At 38.3% G+C, this 19086-nt stretch overlaps 1 protein-coding gene across 5 annotated transcripts in view; it reads right to left on the bottom strand.

Moving 5' to 3' along the window:
- The window catches only part of RANBP17 (RAN binding protein 17), a 422731-nt gene that overhangs the window by 61320 nt on the left and 342325 nt on the right, over positions 1-19086 (bottom strand). For all 5 annotated transcript variants that reach the window (XM_003810928.4, XM_034960953.3, XM_055112861.2 and 2 more), the window contains one exon: positions 790-1004. In XM_003810928.4, coding sequence (XP_003810976.3) covers positions 790-1004 — 215 coding nt within the window. The remainder of the gene's footprint in view (positions 1-789; positions 1005-19086) is intronic.

Here is a 19086-nt window from a genome sequence, read left to right as displayed (position 1 = left end):
AATCACTTGGGGTGCTTGTTAAAAACGCAGTTTCCTGATCCCCACTTCAGACTCACAAAATGACAAGCTCTAGTGTAGGCTCTGAAATGTACATTTTTAACACACGTTAAGAGAGTCTTATGCACCTTCAAGTTGGAGAATTACTGAGTTGAAGGTTTGTTTGACTATTAGAATAAAAAAATTAGAGAAAAATTCTTGGAACCATACCAGTTGTCTTGGTGGACTTTAACTGTAGTGAAGTAACTCTTTGATGAGGTGATTTTAACATATGGCTGATTTGACTCAAGTTTCTACTCTGTAATTTCTGTCTAACAGACATATCCTTCAATGATCATTCCATTCTACTACAAGGAAGTCCTCTCTTTGGCTTGAGATGCAGCCATTCCAAGATTAGTTTATAAAGGTGGAAGATGATGCACTAGTCCACTAGGAGATCAAGAAGCATTTCTTACACAGGTTGACTAACAAAGGCCTTCCAGATTTTACTTGTAACCTTGAGTGGGAGCAGGTGGGAAAGCCTGAACTAAGCCTAAGCATGATTTGGCTATGTTACTCAAGTAATTAGTGCTACTACATTGGGCACATATTGGTTTCTATATAATCAGGCAGAGATGCTAAAAAAAAAAAGCCACTATAGTTTTCCAAATTCTGTAAGTTAGATCAAGTATGCTGTCTTAAAACATAAAATGTTCTAGGCTAACTCCCTGGGCTTCATTATAACACTTCCAGGCCTGTGGTGGTGTTACTTCACATTTCATACAAACACTCCCATGATGCATGATTGCTTACTAGCAAGTCACTGTGGGACACTGACAGCAGCATTTTGACAAAAGCCTGGAGTACATTGTCAAAATGGTTGTCCCCATACAACTTGAAGACGCCAAAGCTGACATAATTTCCACACAAGGCAGACTTGAGAGCTGAATAGCAGATGGAGATGCCCTTGAGTTTCATTGGATAAATCTGATCTTTTGAGAGGCTCCCAAGGGACAGGATCTGATTACCTGTTTTAGGATAAAAGCAGAAAGTGACATAAGTAGATGTCATTCAAAGCAGTTATGGGACACACTATTTAACATTTTTACTTTACTGCTAATGTTCACTTCCTCCCAGCATATTTTTAAGAATTTTTTTTATTCATTGTAATAAAAAATATAAATACATATGGCAGTTTACCTGGAAGTACAAAAGGCCCAAGGAAAAATCAATATCCTTATATTGGAAAAGCTCTATATTTTTATCTGCATGGTGATTACACAGATGTATACATAGATATGTAAAATTTCATTAAGTTGTACTCTTAAGACTATTCATTTTACTCTATGTGTTATCCTGTCAGTAAAAAATTTTTAAAAAGTAGGATAAAACTAAGTCAAGAGAAAAAGATAACCTGACTGAGATGTAAATTACCCTAAATTCTCGGCAAATTTTTAACCTTTTATACGAATTTGATCTTGAGTTACTTCATTTTTAGGAGCCTCACAGGTTTGGTATATGAATTCAATGAAATAACACACACAGAAGTTCTTGGTGCAGTGTACAGTAAATATTACTTCCTTTTTCTTCTTAGATCCTTCTTCAGAAGATCTCAAGAGATGATTGTTTTAAAAATTGTACTTAAATTCTGTATTGACCATCAGAAGACAAAGAAATGTTTGTATGATCACCCTAAAATCTTCTGTAGTAGTTAGCATTTACAATCAATAATTTCTGTTTCTGAAATGTGTGCTAGTAAGTATGTTACTAGGCAATACTTGATAATGTTTTAAAAAATATAAAGTAATATATGTTTCTTACCTCTGCTTTTTCCTGGTCAAATGAGTATTGCTTCTAAAATTGAAACTAAATTCAATTTACAAAATTTAGAAGTATAATATAGTGGCTTACACTGTGTCAACTTAGCTAACAAGAATTAAGTTTCTTAGAATCCACTTCCCTTTATGGTTGTGGGCTAGAATTGGCCAAAAGAGACATTTGTGTGAGATTTGGATGCTGGGAGTGGAGTAGCTGCCATGACTTTCTAAAGGTTGCTGTGGTTAGAGGTGGTAAGAGTAACAGGTAGAAATGCTGCTCGGTTTCACTTTGTCCTTGTTCTTCCTTGTCCTGTTTGTGTCTAGAACTACCAGCCCTGCTGACCAATATCTCCAAGCCCACCACCTAACATGTGGTAGCACACTTACAGAAGCAATAGCTATGCAGAGGCAACAGCCTTCTACTGACTTCTATACCATAACACCAGCTACCTTCTCACCCCTAATCCTTTCATAGTTCCACTCTAGCACCTAAATGTGCCTGGTTTCTAGATTTCCCTGCAAATTCTAACTTGTCTATGCCATTATTTCAGGAGGGCTGATCAGTGATTTTTTTCCCCTGAACCTCCAACTCCCCACTTTGGCCCTATTTCCCCATCTTTGCCTAAGATTGTATAAGGTCTAATTTCTAAAATAAGTTATCCATTCCAAAAGTATTATCATGCTTGTTTTTCCTGGTTTGAAGCTTGACTGACATATATATATTATGGTAATCACATGTGTACTAAGAGGTTAAGAAGGACCAATACTTCTAGCAGAGCATAAAACAGGACCAGCGCAGGGTAAAGGTTCCCTCTTCTTGATCTGCCTTGATCTGTTCCATGTATGTGGAGCATTTCCATATGCATATTCTCTTCTGTGTAGCCTTAGAAGTCCATATGACTTTGCTTATAATTTATATATCTGAATGACAAAACCACTGTCTAGAAGGCTGAAGCATATCTGGTAATTTACTCAATACCAAATTCTGTACCCTCTTTCATGATATCAATGTAACTTACCTTAGAGAGATAACAATAGTTGCATAAAGATTCAACTCAATATGACAGCATTTATTTAACAGCTACTATGTGTGAGGTGTTAGTATAAACAAATGAATAAAACAAAATCTCTGCCCTGAGGGAGTTCAGTCCGTTGGGGGAAATAGATCTGTAAATAAATAATTCCATACAATGTGACAAATGCCATCAGAGAGGTATGTCAAGATGTTATGTGAACAGAAAAAGAGACTAACTTTCCTTTGGCAGGAGGGCAGGGGGAAAGGTTTCACAGAACAGGCTAAGTTTGAAGGATAATTGAAGTTGCCACATGGACTTGTAAACAGAGGAGTGTACTCTGGGTAGATGAAGTGCAAAGGCATGAAGGTCTAAGAAAGCCAGGTACTTCAGAAAAGAACAGTTCTAAACCACTGTTTTTCTACCTTTGCCTCAAATTCAATTTAAACCAAGGTTAGACATTTTCCCTCCTTCCCTTTCCCAAGAAAGAACAGCACTGTATACCCATGTGATGAAAAGAGCTAGGGTAATTTTGGTAATTTTCACTGGTTTTGTGTTTGTTGGGAAGGCCAGGGTAAAAGTGAGAAAACTTTTGGGGCCTTTTTATGTTGATATCCTTAGAGGGAAAGGAAAGGTCCTATATTCTGTAGCAACAGATGAAATAGGCAGGCCAAGAACTGCCTGATTGGGAAAAAAAATCTGTAAAGGACTGCATAATCTATCATCAAGAAATATTATTTAGAATCATAACTGTTATCTCTATGTTAATATTGCAATTTGGCATATATGTCCTGCCTTTTGGACTATGTCAGATACATCTGTATTAACCCATTTATGCCGAAGGTTGCAAATTTTTTTGTGTGAAAAATCAGACCTTGGCGATGACCTTGAGCAGTAGGATACAAATAACTCCCACAAGCTTAGCGTCGTAATAATGGAAGACTAGGCATAAATGGGTTAAGACAGTAATTAATATACTATTTTGACCTTGCAACAGTAGAATGATGAATACTTCTGAAATAGGAAACTACCTCATTTTGCTCAAGTGCCTCAGCATTCCATGGCGATAATAAAAGACCATGGAAAAGAAGGCTTGGCCATGTTATCCATTTATTTACTGGAATGCAGCTTTATTCAATATGTATTATTCAGCAATACTTACTGAAATTGTTGATCCTGCCCTCAAAAAGCTGAAAATCTAGGAGTTAGATTCACATTAGTATAAACAAAAGTGACAGGGCTTAGGTTTGCTTTTGATCTTCCTCTCTAGGTATGATATCCCTCCTTGTCCTCCCTGCTCCACTCCACACCTAGAAAGTTCTATTCCTTCCTTGTCAGCATTTCCTTCCTAAGAGGGAGATCTACATTGCACTGATGGACAGCTAGGAGATGATGGCATTGCCAGGTTAGCAGCTACTAAAACCAGTAACAGCTGCTACTTTGGTACTACTGTAGCAGCACACAAATAAATCATACTTTACTGAAATAAAACAGACTTTCAAAGGCTAGAACTAAAAGGAAAAACTCTAATTGTTTCCCACTGAGTACATTTGCCATAATTTGGGGAGGGGAAAAAGATACTGTAACATCCTTAAGCTGGGTAAGATAGATGCTGAGGCTATGTTGGGGCTCAGGGGAAAAGAATACTGTGAATTGAATGGTTAACCTGGCCAAAGGCAATAACGGGGAATGGAGGCACAAGTACTATGGAATTCCCATTCTTACTCTTGTACTTGCTGCAGCAGTATAACAAATCTCATTAAATAATGAGGGAAAACAACTAGGAAATGAGCACAGATAATTCCTGATCTACATAATTTGGCTTATTAGAAATATTTTCCTCATTAATAGCTTAAGAGAACTGCTTGGGGTTCTCCTTCTTCACCTCCACTCTCTGTCCTTCACGGAGAGGACTTTGTTGTTGTTATTAGCTTCCAGCACTCAGAAGTACCCTTCTAGACAACTTTCAAGATGTACTTTTAAAGAGAGATACACATAGGAAGATGTCACATCTCCTGCTCATCTGCGACCGACTCTCAGGTGTATTTTTTTTAAAATTATTTTTTCTCCTGAGACCCATCCTTTTTGCTGAGTGACTGACTCCAGGATGTCTTCCTCTTCAGAAGAGACTCCCATTACCCAAAGAAGAATGGCTTTCTTTCACAGGCCTCAGCTGGAGAACTACATAATAAGGTAATATTGTAACAGAAGATAAACATATAGTACAGAAGGTACTGATTTACAGTGTGGGCTTTTGACTCATACTGACCTGGCCTGAATCCTAGATCTTTCCTTACTATCTAAGTATCTGAGCAGATTATTAACTTGTGTACTTCACAGTTTCCTCATCTACAAAATGAGGATAATAACACCTATAATTCACAAGGCTCTTACGTGGAGTAAAGGAGACAGCATATGTAAAGTAGCTGGCACAGTGCTCTATAAATGTAAACTATGACAATACACAGTACTTGGGGCTCAGTTTTTTTTTCCTGTAAGTTCACATTTGGAGGAACTATAGCCCCAAAAAGAGGAGGAGGTGAAGCTGAGTGTGCGCGGTATAAAATAATGTCACTTCCCTCTAGTTCTTTTCATTTACACAATTCAAAGTAAGGTCAATACTCTATCATTTGACAGCCTCTTGTGTTTCTTCAATAGAGAATTAGCTGCAGGGGATTACAGTTTTGCTATTTGCTTCCCATTCCACCAATTTGCTACGCCTCAAAATACTTAGAAAAGTGATGCAAGGGATAAGATATACCACCGTAGTATCTTATACCAGGAGAAACTAACAGTATAAACAATGTTATTTCTTGGCTTACAAAGCAATCAATCACATTGATTTACCTTTTCTTTTTCTCTTTTAATCTCTAAAATTTTAAAGTGAATTTGATAGCTAGCTGACAACTGTACAGGCTGAATGTCTTCACTTATCATTGGAAGGAGCAGTTATGCAAAGAGAACTGCAACTTGCTGACATTCCTTTACTTCAGGCCACTCAACCCACTCTTGTCTCTCTGCAAACCAGCAAGGTCTCGGACATAAATGGTGTGGGACAGAATTGAAGCTGCAAAGACTGGAGGGAATATAATATTTCCCTTTCAGATTAAAAAAGATAACACAATGCAGTGTTGATAAGGATTTAGAAAAATAAAAAATTGTTGGGAATATAAAATTAGTATAACCATTCTAGAAGGCAATTTGGTGACACTTATTAAAAATATTTTAAAAAGGCTGGGTGAAATGGCTTGCATCTGTAATCCCAGCACTTTGGGAGGCTGAAGCGGATGGATCACTTGAGTCCAGTAGCTTGAGATCAGCCTGGGCAACATGGCAAAATTCCATCTCTACAAAAAATTAGCCAGGTGTAGTGGCATGCATCATTAGTCCCAGCTACTTGGGAGGCCGAGGTGGGAGGATCACTTGAGCCCAGGAGGCTGAAGCTGCAGTGAGCCATGATCACACCACTGCACTCCAGCCTGGATGACAGTGAGACCCCATCTTGAAAAAATATATGTGTGTGTGTGTGTGTGTGTGTACATCAATTTCTATATTCTAATACTAATATTCCCTACCATTTATACCTTTCTACTAGCATTTGCACTCACATATACTGTCTTTAGTAAAAGTCAATCCCTCAACATGTCCAACTAGTTCCCATCTCCTCTCTCTTATGTGCTTAAGGACAAGACACCAACAATTTTTGCCCTTCTCTATATGCAATCTTGTTTGTTTGTTTGTTTGCTATTGGCTCATTCTCATCAGAACACAAGTCACACTATTGTCTCTTCCATGAAAAAAAAAAAAAAGACACATGCAAAAACTTCTCTTGGCCTTACTTCCCCTGCTAGATATTGCTCAATTCATTGTCTCCATTTCTTCTCTTCTCATTCTCTTTTATGCCCGCTCCACTCAAAGTGCTCTTTTCAAGGTTACTAGTGACTTCTGGTTGCTAAATGTTAATGGCTGACTCTTAGCCTTCATCTTACTTGACTGACTGGCAGCTTTCGATAGGTCATAGGTGACTACCTCGTCTTCCAAGACACATTCTCTTCATTTTCTTCAGTGTTCGCTCCTTCTCACTCTTCTTTGCCAGTTCCTTCTTCTTTCTTACCTTCCAACATTGGAGTGCACCAGAGCTCAAACCTAAGTCTTCCTCTATATTTACACTCACCCCTAGTTGTAGTAGGTGTGCTGATGAAGCATGCACACTCATTCCTAGTTCTTACCTAGTTCTGCAGCTTTAAATATCATCTATGAGTCAAAGGACTCCCTAGACCTATTTTCCAAACTCCAGAATCAAAAATCCATATTGGCATTCAACATCTCTACTTGGGTATTAATGGACATCTCAAATTCAACATAACCAAAAGGGAACTTTGGTCCCCCACACCCATCTTAGCCTTCTCCATCTCAGCTGATGGCAACTACTTCTTTCTAGTTGCTTGTGCTCAAATCTCTTGACTACATTTTTTCTGTCCTACCATTCGCCCGATGAATCAAGAAATTTGATTTGTCTTGCTGTCATAATATATCCAGAATCTGACCACTCCCACTGCTATTACTTTGTTCAAAGCCAGTATCAAACTTTGCCTGAATTACTGCAATATTGTCCTATCTGACTTCCCTGCTTATACCTTTAATCCTCTATAGTCTATCCTTAATATAGCAGCCTGAGTAATTTTTTAAAAACTTAGGTCAGGTCATGTCATTCCTGTGCTCAATATGTTCTAGAGGCCCTCTATTTTATTTAGAGTTAAAGTGATGTTAGTGGGCTACAGGCCTTATATGATACTGTTCTTGTTACTACTCTCCCTTTTGTTCAGTCTGCTTCAGCTACTGACCTCCTTGCTGCCCTTCAGACAAGCTAGATACGCTCCCGCCCTAAGACTCTACCACTTGCTGTTTCCTCAACCTAGACTGGTCTTCAAGGAATCCACGTGACTAACTCCCTCATTTACTGGAAGTCTTTATTCAAATGTCATATTTTCAATGAGACCTACCTTGACCACTCTGATAATGCAACATGTCCCTAAATCCCTGGTACTTAAGATGTGTTTTTTTTTTTTTTTTTTTTTTTTTTTTTACAATAAGGAGTTTAAGGATCACAGCAAAGCTGAGAGAGAGGTACAGCGATTACCATACATCTCCTGCCCCCACACATGCACAGCTTCCCTACTATCAACATCCCCCACTAGAGTGGTGCATTTGTTACAATCTGGACCTATATTGACATATCATTATCAGCCAATGTCATAGTTTACATCAGCGTTCACTGTTGGTGGTGTACCTTTTATGGGTTTGGACAAATGTATAATGAACATGCATCCACCATTATAGTATCACACAGAGTTTCAATGCCCCCAAATCCTCTGCTCTGCCTATTCATCCTTCACTGTCCCCTAACCACTGGCAGCCACTGAGCTTTTACTGTCTTCATAGTTTTCCCTTTTCCAGAATGTCACGTAGTTGGGATTATACAGTATGTAAGGCTTTTCAGATTGGCTTCTTTCACTCAGTAAGAGGCATTGCGGTTCCTACATATCTTTTTGTAGTTTTATAGCTTTATTTATTTTTTTTTAGTGCTGAATAACATTCCATTGTCTGGGTGTACTGTTGTTTATTTATCCACTCACCTATTGAAAAAAATCAGTTTTAGCAATTGAGAATAAAGCTGCTATAAGTATCAGTGTGCATGTTTTTGTGTGACCATAAGTTTTCGATGCCTTTGGATAAATACCAAGGGGCATGATTACTGGATCGTACAATGACTGTGTTTAGTTTCATAAGAAGCTGCCAAACTGTCCTCTAAAGTGGCTGCACCATTCTGCGTTCTACCAGCAGTGAATTAGAGTTTCTGTCGTTTCACTCTCTGGGACTTATATGCCCCCTTATCCTAATCTATTTTCTTTCTTTCTTTCTTTTTTAATAGCACTTATTACCTTCTCTTACTTTTCTAATTTTTTTTATAGAGACGGGGTCTCACAGTGATGCCCAGGTTAGTCTCAAACTCCTGGGCTCAAGCAATCCTGCATCAGCCTCCCAAAGTGCTAGGACTACAGGCATGAGCAGCTGCGCCCAGCCTACCTTCTAATTACTAGTTAATTTCTTTTTTGGTTTGCCCACTGAGGTATCCAAAGAATCTGGAACAGCACCTGCTGTTCTTATTACACATTTGTTGAATGAATGACTGAAACTCACAAAGCTGAATGTACAAAGTTATTGACTGAAGCACCATGTATGATAATGGAAAAGCAGATGTTCAGCTAAAGGCGATTAATAAATTATAGTATGACGAGAAAATGGAATATTTTGCAGCTATTTAAAAAGATGAGGTAGATTTATATATGTTAACATAGAACAATGACCATAATATAAATAAAAAACAACAAATTACAGACTAGCAAGTATATTATGATATCGCTTTTGGGAAAATATGTGTATATGTACACATAAAAAGCATAGAAGGGCACATACACTAAACTGTTAATAATGGTTAACTTTGGGTGATGAATGGGGGGGGGGGTTTTCTTTTCCTGTACCAAGTGAAAAATGAAAAATTTAAAGCTTACAGAATTTATTTTGAAATAACATTGCTGGATTTTTTTCCCCCCATGGGTATATTATTTTATAGTTAGAGAAAAGAAAAAAAAGAAAAAAAATTATTTTGCCTGAAAAAAGATGAGAAAGAAAGTGATAGGTACAGAAAAACATGATAGAAAAAGACAAGGTAGTACAAGTGGACCCCAGGCTGTATGCTTATGGTGGTTCCATACCTTCCTTAACTTTACAGCATAAGTTGCTGACATAGAAGATGGAATTTCAGCACTGATGTAATTTTGTTTCTGAACTCTCAGAGTAATGTTGTCCAATAATTTAATTACAAATTTAAGTATGATTCACTACCTTTTTTGAATAAAAGATTTTGTATAGGTTATTTTATAAGCATATTAGTAGATATAAAAATCTTAAAAACATTAACTTTTAACCTCAATATTTCAAACTATTTTGAAGTTTCTGTTTTCTTTCAATTGTTGCCACATATATAGAAGTCTAACATTACCTAGAGCATAGGTGAAATTTGAATTCTACCCTTACATGGTATTATTTATATTTCCCATAAGCTAGGTAATCTTAAAAGATAATTTTTAATGGTTGCAATTTATTCCATTGAACTGATATATCCTATGTTATTTCAAGCATTTTGCTATTTGTAGCATTTTGTTTGTATTCCCATTTTTCACTATTATGAATAATGTAACATCAAGGATCTTTAGCTGTAGTTAGCTGTCCTCTATCATTAGATTATTTCCTTTATTAGATCATTTCCAACATTAGAAGAAAAATAGAAATGAGTTTATAAAGGTTATGGACATTTTTATAATTCTAGCTTTTCCATGGAGCCATACCAAGTAACCAAAAAGAAAAAAAAATAAATTCCCAGTATTTAAAGCTTACAGAGTTTATTTTGAAATAATTATGTATTTTTTCTTATTTGTTGAAAGGAATTTCAACTAGACGCACAATTGTTAACTGGTAGCTACCAGCAAAACCTACTTCTAGTCTCTCAGTCAGATGCAACCACTTCTTGAGTGATCTCATGTGCAAACAACAGAATTAGGTATTGGGGAATGTCTTGTCCCAGACTGAATATTAACAAAAAGAAAACTATATTGAAGATGGCAAGGATCCTACGTATAGTCTTAGAGTAGTATTTGGTACAAAACAGTACACAAGATTCTATAAATTCCCAAGAACTGGTATACTTTTCTTTGTGTGATAATATAAATTTTGTAAAATCACATTATCATATAGGAGGGAATCATGTTGAGATAGGAAAGGTAGACATAATTTTATGTCTACTAAGATTGTATGCTAATTTAAATAACAATTCTGGCCAGGCGTGGTGGCTCAAGCCTGTGATCCAAGGACTATGGGAGGCTGAGTGCGGAGGATTGCTTGAGGTAAGGAGTTTTGAGAAAAGCCTGGGCAACATAGTGAGGCCCTATCTCGACTTAAAATTACAAAAAAAAAAAAAAAAAAAAAAAGCCAGGCATGGTGGTACGTGCCTGTAGTCCCAGCTACTCAGGAAGTTGAGGCAGGAGGATCACCTGAGCCCAGGACTTCGAGGGTTCAGTGAATTATGATCATGACACTGCACTCCAGCCTGGGTGACAGAGTGAGATCTTGTCTCAACAAAAAAACAAAACAAAACCAAAAAAAGCCTAATTCTGTTCCTTTCTCATCTAGCTTTACACCAAATAATTCGCCTACCACAACGCTATCAAAGTGGTTTCTCAAAAATGTAAATATGGTCATACCATCCAGTATTTTCCTTAAAGAATGTATATCTTTAAGGATAAAGTTGTAATACTTTTTTTTTTTTTTTTTTAACAGAGTCTTGCTCTGTCGCCCAGGCTGGAATGCAAAGGTGCAATCTCAGCTCACTGCAACCTCTGCCTCCCAGGTTCAAGCAATTCTCCTGCCTCAGCCTCCCAGGTAGCTGGGATTACAGGTGCCCGCCACCACACCTGACTAATTTTTTGTATTTTCAGTAGAGATGGGGTTTCGCCATGTTGGCCAGGCTGGTCTCGAACTCCTGACCTCAGGTGATCCACACGCCTCGGCCTTCCAAAGTGCTGGGATTACAGGTGTGAGTCACTGTGCCCAGCCTAAAGTTGTAATTCTTTACTTTGACCCAAAAGTTACTACATAACTAACTGGTCGTCTCTCACTGCCTAAAGCTCCTTAACATTAGCTTTAGTCTTCAGCAATTTTGAAATTCCTTAAGTTTCCTAACCAACCAGGCTGTTCTATATTTATGTGCTTTGTAAAATCTATTCTCTTCTTTAAATGCCCTTCTAAAACTTCTGAGCCTTATTCTTTTCCCTTCAAGAAATATTGCCTTCTCTAAACCCCCAGTTTCAGCTAGAAATCTCTTCTGGGCTCCTATGGCACTCTAAATACTTCTCAAGGATAACACATAGCACAACACATCATAATTCTTTCTTCATTTGTCCGACTCCCCTGCTGGACTTAAGTTCCTTAAGGGAAGAATCTGTAAGATTCTTTTTTTTCTTTTTTTTTGAGACGGAGTTTCGCTGTTGTTGCCCAGGCTGGAGTGCAATGGCACGATCTCTGCTCACTGCAACCTTTGCCTTCAGGGTTCAAGCGATTCTCCTGCCTCAGCCTCCTGAGTAGCTGGGGTTATAGGCATGCACCACCACGCCAGGCTAATTTTGTATTTTTAGTAGAGATGGGGTTTCTCCATGTTGGTCAGGCTGTTCTTGAACTCTCAACCTCAGGTGACCCACTCGCCCTGGCCTCCCAAAGTGCTGGGATTACAGGTGTGAGCCACTGCGCCCAGGTGGATTCTTTTTTTTTTTTTTTCCTTCTGCATCTTATTTATCTTCCTATCTCTCACAGCATCAGAAACGTATTAACAGCAAATGCTCAGCCAGGCGCAGTGGCTCACGCCTGTAATCCTGGCACTTTGGGAGGCCGAGGTGGGCAGATCACTTGAGGTCAGGAGTTTGAGACCAGCCTGGCCAACATGGTGAAACCCCATCTCTACTAAAAATACAAAAATTAGCAAGGCGTGGTGGCGGGCACCTATAATCCCAGTTACTCGGGAGGCTGAGGCAGGAGAATTGCTTGAACCCAGGAGGCAGAGGTTGCAATGAGCTAAGATCGTGCCATTGCACTCCAGCCTGGGCGACAGAGCAAGACTGAAAAAAAAAAACAAAAACAAAAAAAAACAACAAAAAAGTAAATGCTCAACAAATGTTAGGTGCATGGATGAAGGAATCCACTGAAATCTAAGCATGTGTTCAGCTATCATCCTGAAGGCCTTGCTTTGTAAGCCACCTGATCCTGATTTTGGGATCCCAAGGTGTTGATCATTCCACTGTGTCCACAAGACTTCTGTGAACCTTACTCTGCTACTTTGTTATTATATGCCTTAACCAACTGACAAGATCGAAGACCATATCCATAGTTCCTGGACAATCTATTCTCTCGAGAACTGTTATTTTTTGGTGATATTTTATTAACTCTCTAGTTATTTCAAGACCAATGAATTATTTAGCTATCTTCTTGTAATCATTTATACATAAGTATCATTTATACATAACTATAGGCACACTTTGGAAATATTGTGAGTTCAGTTCCAGACCACTACAATAAAGCAAATATTCCAATACAGTTAGTCACACTTTTTTTTTTCTGGTTTCTCAGTGCATATAAAAGTTTACACTGTACTGTAGTCTGTTAAGTGTGCAACAACCTTGTTCCTAAAATAATAATGTATATATCATAATTAAAAATGTTTTATTGCTAAAAATTGCTAGCAATGATCTGAGCCTTCAGTGAGTTGTAATCTTTTTCCTGGTGGAAGGCTGGTCTTGATGTTGATAGCTGCTGATTGATCAGGGTAGTGGGCAAAGGTTGAGGTGGCTGTGGCAATTTCTTAAAATAAGACAACAATGAAATCTGCTGCATCAATTGACTTCCTTTCACAAAAGATTTCTCTGTAGCATACAATGCTGTTTGTTAGCATTTGACCCACAGGAGAACTTCTTTAAAAATTGGAGTCAGTCCTCTCAAACTCTGCTGCCACTTTATCAACTCAGGTTATGTCATATTTTAAAGCTTTTTGCCACAAGTAGATTCCATCTCAAGACACCACTTTCTTTGGTCATCCAGAAGAAGCAACTCCTCATCCATTCAAGTTTTATCATGAGACTGCAGCAGTTCAGTCACATCTTCAGTCTCCACTTCTAATTATAGGTCTCTTGCTGTTTCAACCACATCTGCAGTTAATTTCTCCCCTGAAGTCTTGAACTCTTCAAAGTCACCCATGAGGGTTGGAATCAACTTCTTCCAAACTCCCGCTAAATATTGATTTTCACCTCCTCCTGTGAATCACAAATGTTCTTGATGGCATCTAGAATAGTGAATCCTTTCTGGAAGGTTTTCAATTTACTTTGCCCAGATCCATCAGAGGAATCACTATCTATGGCAGCTACAGCCTTACAGAATGTATTTCTGATATAATACGACTTGAAAGTCAAAATTACTCCTTGATCCATGGGCTGCAGAATGCATGTTGTGTTAGCAGACATGAAAACAACATTAATCTCCTTGTACATCTCCAGCAGAGCTCCTGGGTGACGAGGTGCACTGTCAGTGAGCGGTAACCTTTTGAAAGGGATCTTTTTCTGAGCAGTAGGCTTCAACAGTGGGCTTAAAGTGGTCAGTAAAGCATGCTGTAAACAGATGTGCCGTCATCCAGTCTTTGTTGCTATATTTCTAGAGCACAGGCAGAGTAGATTTAGCATAATTCTTAAAGGCCCTAGGATTTTCAAAATGGTAAACTGAGCATTGGCTTCAACTTCAAGTCACCGTCAGCATTAACCCCTAACAAGAGAGTCAGTCTGTCCTTTGAAGCCAAGCATTGACTTTACACCTCGCTAGCTGTGAAAGTCCTAGATGGCATCTTCTTCCAATAGCATTTTGTCTCCGTGAAAAATGTTGTTTAGTGTAGCCACCTTCATCAAAATGAATCTTAGCTAGATCTTCATGATAACTCACTGCAGCTTCTCCATCAGCACTTGCTGCTTCACCTTGCACTTTGATGTTATGGAGGTGGCCTTTTTCTGTAAACCTCATGAACCAACCTCTGCTAGCTTCCAACTTTTCTTCTGTAGCCTCCTCACCTCTCTTAGCCTTCATAGAAGTGAACAGAGTTAGAGCCTTGCTCTGGATTAGGCTTTGCCTTAAGGGAATATTATGACTGGTTTGATCTCAGACTACTAAAACCTTCTCCATGTCAGCAATAAGGTTGTTTCACTTTTTTATCATTTGTGTGTTTGCTAGTGTAGAATTTTTAATTTCTTTCAAGAGCTTTTCCTTTGCATTCACCACTTGGCTGTTTGGTGCAAGAGGCCTAGCTTTTGACCTGTCTCAGCATTTGACATGCCTTCTTCGCTAAGCTTAATCATTTCTAGCTTTTGATTTAAAGTGAGACATGTACAACTCTTCCTTTCACTTGAATACTTGTAGGCCATTGTAGGGTTATTCATTGGCCTGATTTCAATATTGCTGTGTCAGAGAATAGGGAGGGGGGAGGAGAAGGGAAGAGATGGGGAATGGCCAAAGCAGAGCAGTCAGAATACACATTTATTAATATGACTCAGAGACACAAAGAAATCATATGCTGGCACTGATATACTTGCTCCATGAAGGGTTGCTGCAAACCTTCAATTTATAAAAAACACAGTATCTGCAAAGTACAACAAAAAGAAGTATGCCTGTATACAATCTTAATCTTCCATTCTTACAACACTTCTAATAGTACATGCAAGTGATTTTCAGCCTCTTTTTAAAAAAAAGTCCTAACAGGTGATAGCTTTTACGAACAAGTCTAGTGTAACTACATAGCTGGGTGGTTCTGGTCAAGGTGGCAAAGTGGTCCTCTTTCCCCCTTTTTCTGGAGGGCTGCTGTGGCACTTTCACAGGCCTCTACAGCTCTGCAAAACCAAGGGTGAAAACCAATGGCCTATTACCTAGGTGGTGACGAATAACAGTGGCTTGTATACCACTTTACAAATTCAATTTATGCATATTAAGTTATACCTTACATACACCCAGAGCATATACTGCTTAAAAGAATCCTGATGTAAATTCTTATGACAGTGAATAATCATAGCTTGTACTATCCATTTTTAAAGTTTAGAATCTTTATATATTGCGTTCTTAAATCAGGTACCTAAGGAAAGAATGAAGGCAGTTCTATTTTGGCCAGTCTTATGAAAACAATCATTATTTCTCCCTTCTGTGCACTCTTCAACCAACAGATGTCACTAAAGATACCAGGACCCAGAGGCAAAGAGAAGGAAAGATTAGACAAATGGAAATTGAACATAAAAATCATCCAGTTCTTAAAACTGAGAAGTAGGTTTCCAAAGTAATAACATTTATTACACTGCATGCAACATTTTAACCAAAAATTTAAGAAAGAAATTTCTTTTATTAAGTTGCTCAGGCTGAACGGATCGTAGCACTAAGTTTTGAAATACATGTTCTTGAAGCAATTTAAAACTCATTAGAAATAATAGGCTTGGGCTAGTAGAAAATGTGGTAAAATTTAATCCTCATCCAAATGTTACCTGGGCTGTACAAACAGGAAATTGTTTTGTGCTACTGTGGCTAACCTCATTGCTGACCCTGAGCTGTAACGGCAAGAGGAGCTGAGAGCTGAAGCAAAATTAAAAACTTACATCAAAGTATATCATGACAGACTGTAGATAAATAAAACAGCATATCAAAAGTATTATTTTTCTGCCAGTCTCACAGAGCAGTGAGGCGGAGGTATTTCACAAAATACATAACAAGTCAGTTGCATTTGGAAATGCTTCCTTCCCTCTCTGCACCGCCCTGATCATAACCAAAAACTGCTCATGAGAGGTGATCAGAGAAGAACCCAGTGAGGATGGAAACAGAAGGGATCATAGAATGTTCTGGCCTCTTTCCTCCACTGGCTTCCCTTTCCTTCACCTCGGCTTACCAAAGAGATAAACAGTGCTGGCTCTTCTGTGCCCTCCCAGTCACTCTTTCCCTCATCTTCTAGACTCCTGAATGGCAACTACATGATCTTCCTCCAATGTGTATATTAGAATTTCCAGAGGTAAAAGCCTGGGTAATAAAACATTACAGAAGGTAAAGACAGACAAATTGGATGGCTGATGTGGACCAGCAAGAGAATTAGTAGAGGTTAAGAAACATTTTTCTATTATTCTATGTAAAGTGCATGTATCAAAGTCACTGTCAAAGTCACTGGTGACCCAGTTGAAGGACATTTTTTTCACTGAAACTTTGATTTCCTTTAAGTTTTGAGATAGAAATCACCATACTTTAAAGAACAGTGCTTCATCATAAATATCCATGGTAAAATCTTACTTTGGCAACTCCCAAGAGGCAGTAAAGAATATGAAAAGACCACTGTCAGTATGACTGAATGAAATTCCAATTCAGCTACTTGCTAGCTATGTAATATTTGGCAATTTTTTTTAACCTCTATGAGCTTCAATTTCTTCACAACAGTAATCACAGTCGTTAACTAGTCTAAGGGCTTTCCATACATTACCTAACTGAATTCTCACAACCATGTCTTTGAGGCATGAAGTATTTTCTCTAACAAGAAACTGAAGCAAGAGAGGCTTACAACTTAACCAAGGTCATATTAACTAGTGAGTAGCATATAATACCTACCTTGAGGATTCAACAGGGTAATGTATGGTAAATGGTCTAATATAGGACTATAATAGCTTATAACAAAGTGAAAGCTACCGATACTATTAGTCTAAATTGAGGAGCAGAGCCTTACTCTAATCTCGTCTTTCTTCCGTGTAAGAAAACTCCTTACTGGCTTTTCTTTGCAAGAATGCTCTGAACGTTTTGTCTCTTCCCCCACTCCACTTCACTTCTCCTATCCCTTCATTTCCTTTCTCTTCTGTCTCCTCTTCCTCCTCCTCCGATATACTCCTCACATAGTTATTTTTCTCAACTTTTGCTGCAATGCCTTTTTCTATGTCAGACAACCCAACAGAGAACAGAACAACTTTTGAAGCCCATAGATTTGGCATTATTCTGTGAGAATCCTTTTGGTGTCACTTACTGGACATACATTCTGTCCTAGAAAGTCAGTGACACTGGAAGAGGAAGCTCACTTCCCTTAACAGCCCTAGTGCAACAGTAAATAAACCCTAAAGGAAAAAATATATTTAGTGAAAAGAAAGATCCAGAAAAAGGGGTAGGAATGACACAATTGTGACTGGTAACAGGAATCTAACATATGCATAGTTAAAGTTCTACTGATTACTAAGAGATTCTTATACATATATGCTGTTTATTTCCTTTAAATAAGAGAGGAAATAAAAACTAATCACTGGCTACAGGCAGAGGAAGCAGGGCAGTGTGGTCCAAACAGGAAACACTGCTGAGCAAAACAATGATGTGGGTTGTTGAACCCCTGTCCAAAGAAGGCTGGCTTGGTGAGTATAAGAGAAAGGCTTTGGAAGGAGAGGCATAAACAGCGAGTAACTATTCCATGTTACCTCCTGTGCCAGGCCTTTTACCAGAATAGCTCAATTAGCCTTCTTAATCCCAACTAGGCAGGTAAGTCAGTAGGTATTTAGTAGTCCTAATTTTATACAAAAGAAAACTAGCCACAAAGAGGTATATATAGTATTTTAGCTGAAGGTCATGAAGTCGATAAGTATTGGTAACAGGATTAGTACTGAGATCTTGTAAATCTGAAAACTGTGCTTTTTCTAATATACCATGCTGTTTTTGAAAAAAGGTCCAGACACATATCTTATATGATAAAACATGGAATGGAATTAGATATACACAAAAAGTATGGCAAATTGTATTTAGAATATTTTTTAAAGGGGTCCATTTTTACCTCTAAGAGGCAAAGCATTTCCACTTTATATGATTTTATTTTTATTTTATTTTTTGAGACGGAGTTTCACTCTTGTTGCCCAGGCTGGAGTGCAATGGTGCGATACTGGCTCACTGCAACCTCTGCCTCCCGGGTTCAAACGATCCTCCTGCCTCAGCCTCCTGAGTAGCTGGGATTACAGGTGCCCGCCACCACGCCTGGCTAATTTTTTGTATTTTTGGTAGAGATGGGGTTTCACCATGTTAGCCAGGATGGTCTCGAACTCCTGGCCTCAAGTGATCCGCCCGCCCTGGCCTCCCAAAGTGCTGGGATTACAGGCATAAACCACTGTGCCCAGCCCACTTTATATGATTTTAATGTGTCTATTTTCAAACAGGATATAAAAGTTGTGGCAATGTAGTTACTGGTACAGATGAAAATAAGAGAGTACAAGTTTACTGTCCTATACAGGTGCTTTCTCTAGTTTTTACACATGAAAAAATCTCAAATTCTACAAATCAGATGTGCAATTAAAATGAAGTATTTTTAATGGAGGCCTACAATGTATACAGCTCAGATCCCCAGAATGTGTTCTGAAATGAGGTAAAAACAACTTAAAACACCCATTTTTTTCTTTTTAAAATAGGCTTTTACTTTTAAAAAAGTGACAAGGCTTCTATTGGTTGTTCTTACATACATACACAAACACATACAGAATTAAAATAAAGAGATTTTACAAAATTTTGTACAATTTGTTTCTGGGTACCCAAATATGAGAATCACGGCTGGGTGCAGCGGCTCATGCCTGTAATCCCATTACTTTGGGAGGCTGAGG

Source organism: Pan paniscus, chromosome 4, assembly GCF_029289425.2.
Source record: "Pan paniscus chromosome 4, NHGRI_mPanPan1-v2.0_pri, whole genome shotgun sequence".
NCBI lineage: Eukaryota > Metazoa > Chordata > Mammalia > Primates > Hominidae > Pan > Pan paniscus.
This window is presented reverse-complemented; position numbering and strand designations above follow the sequence as displayed.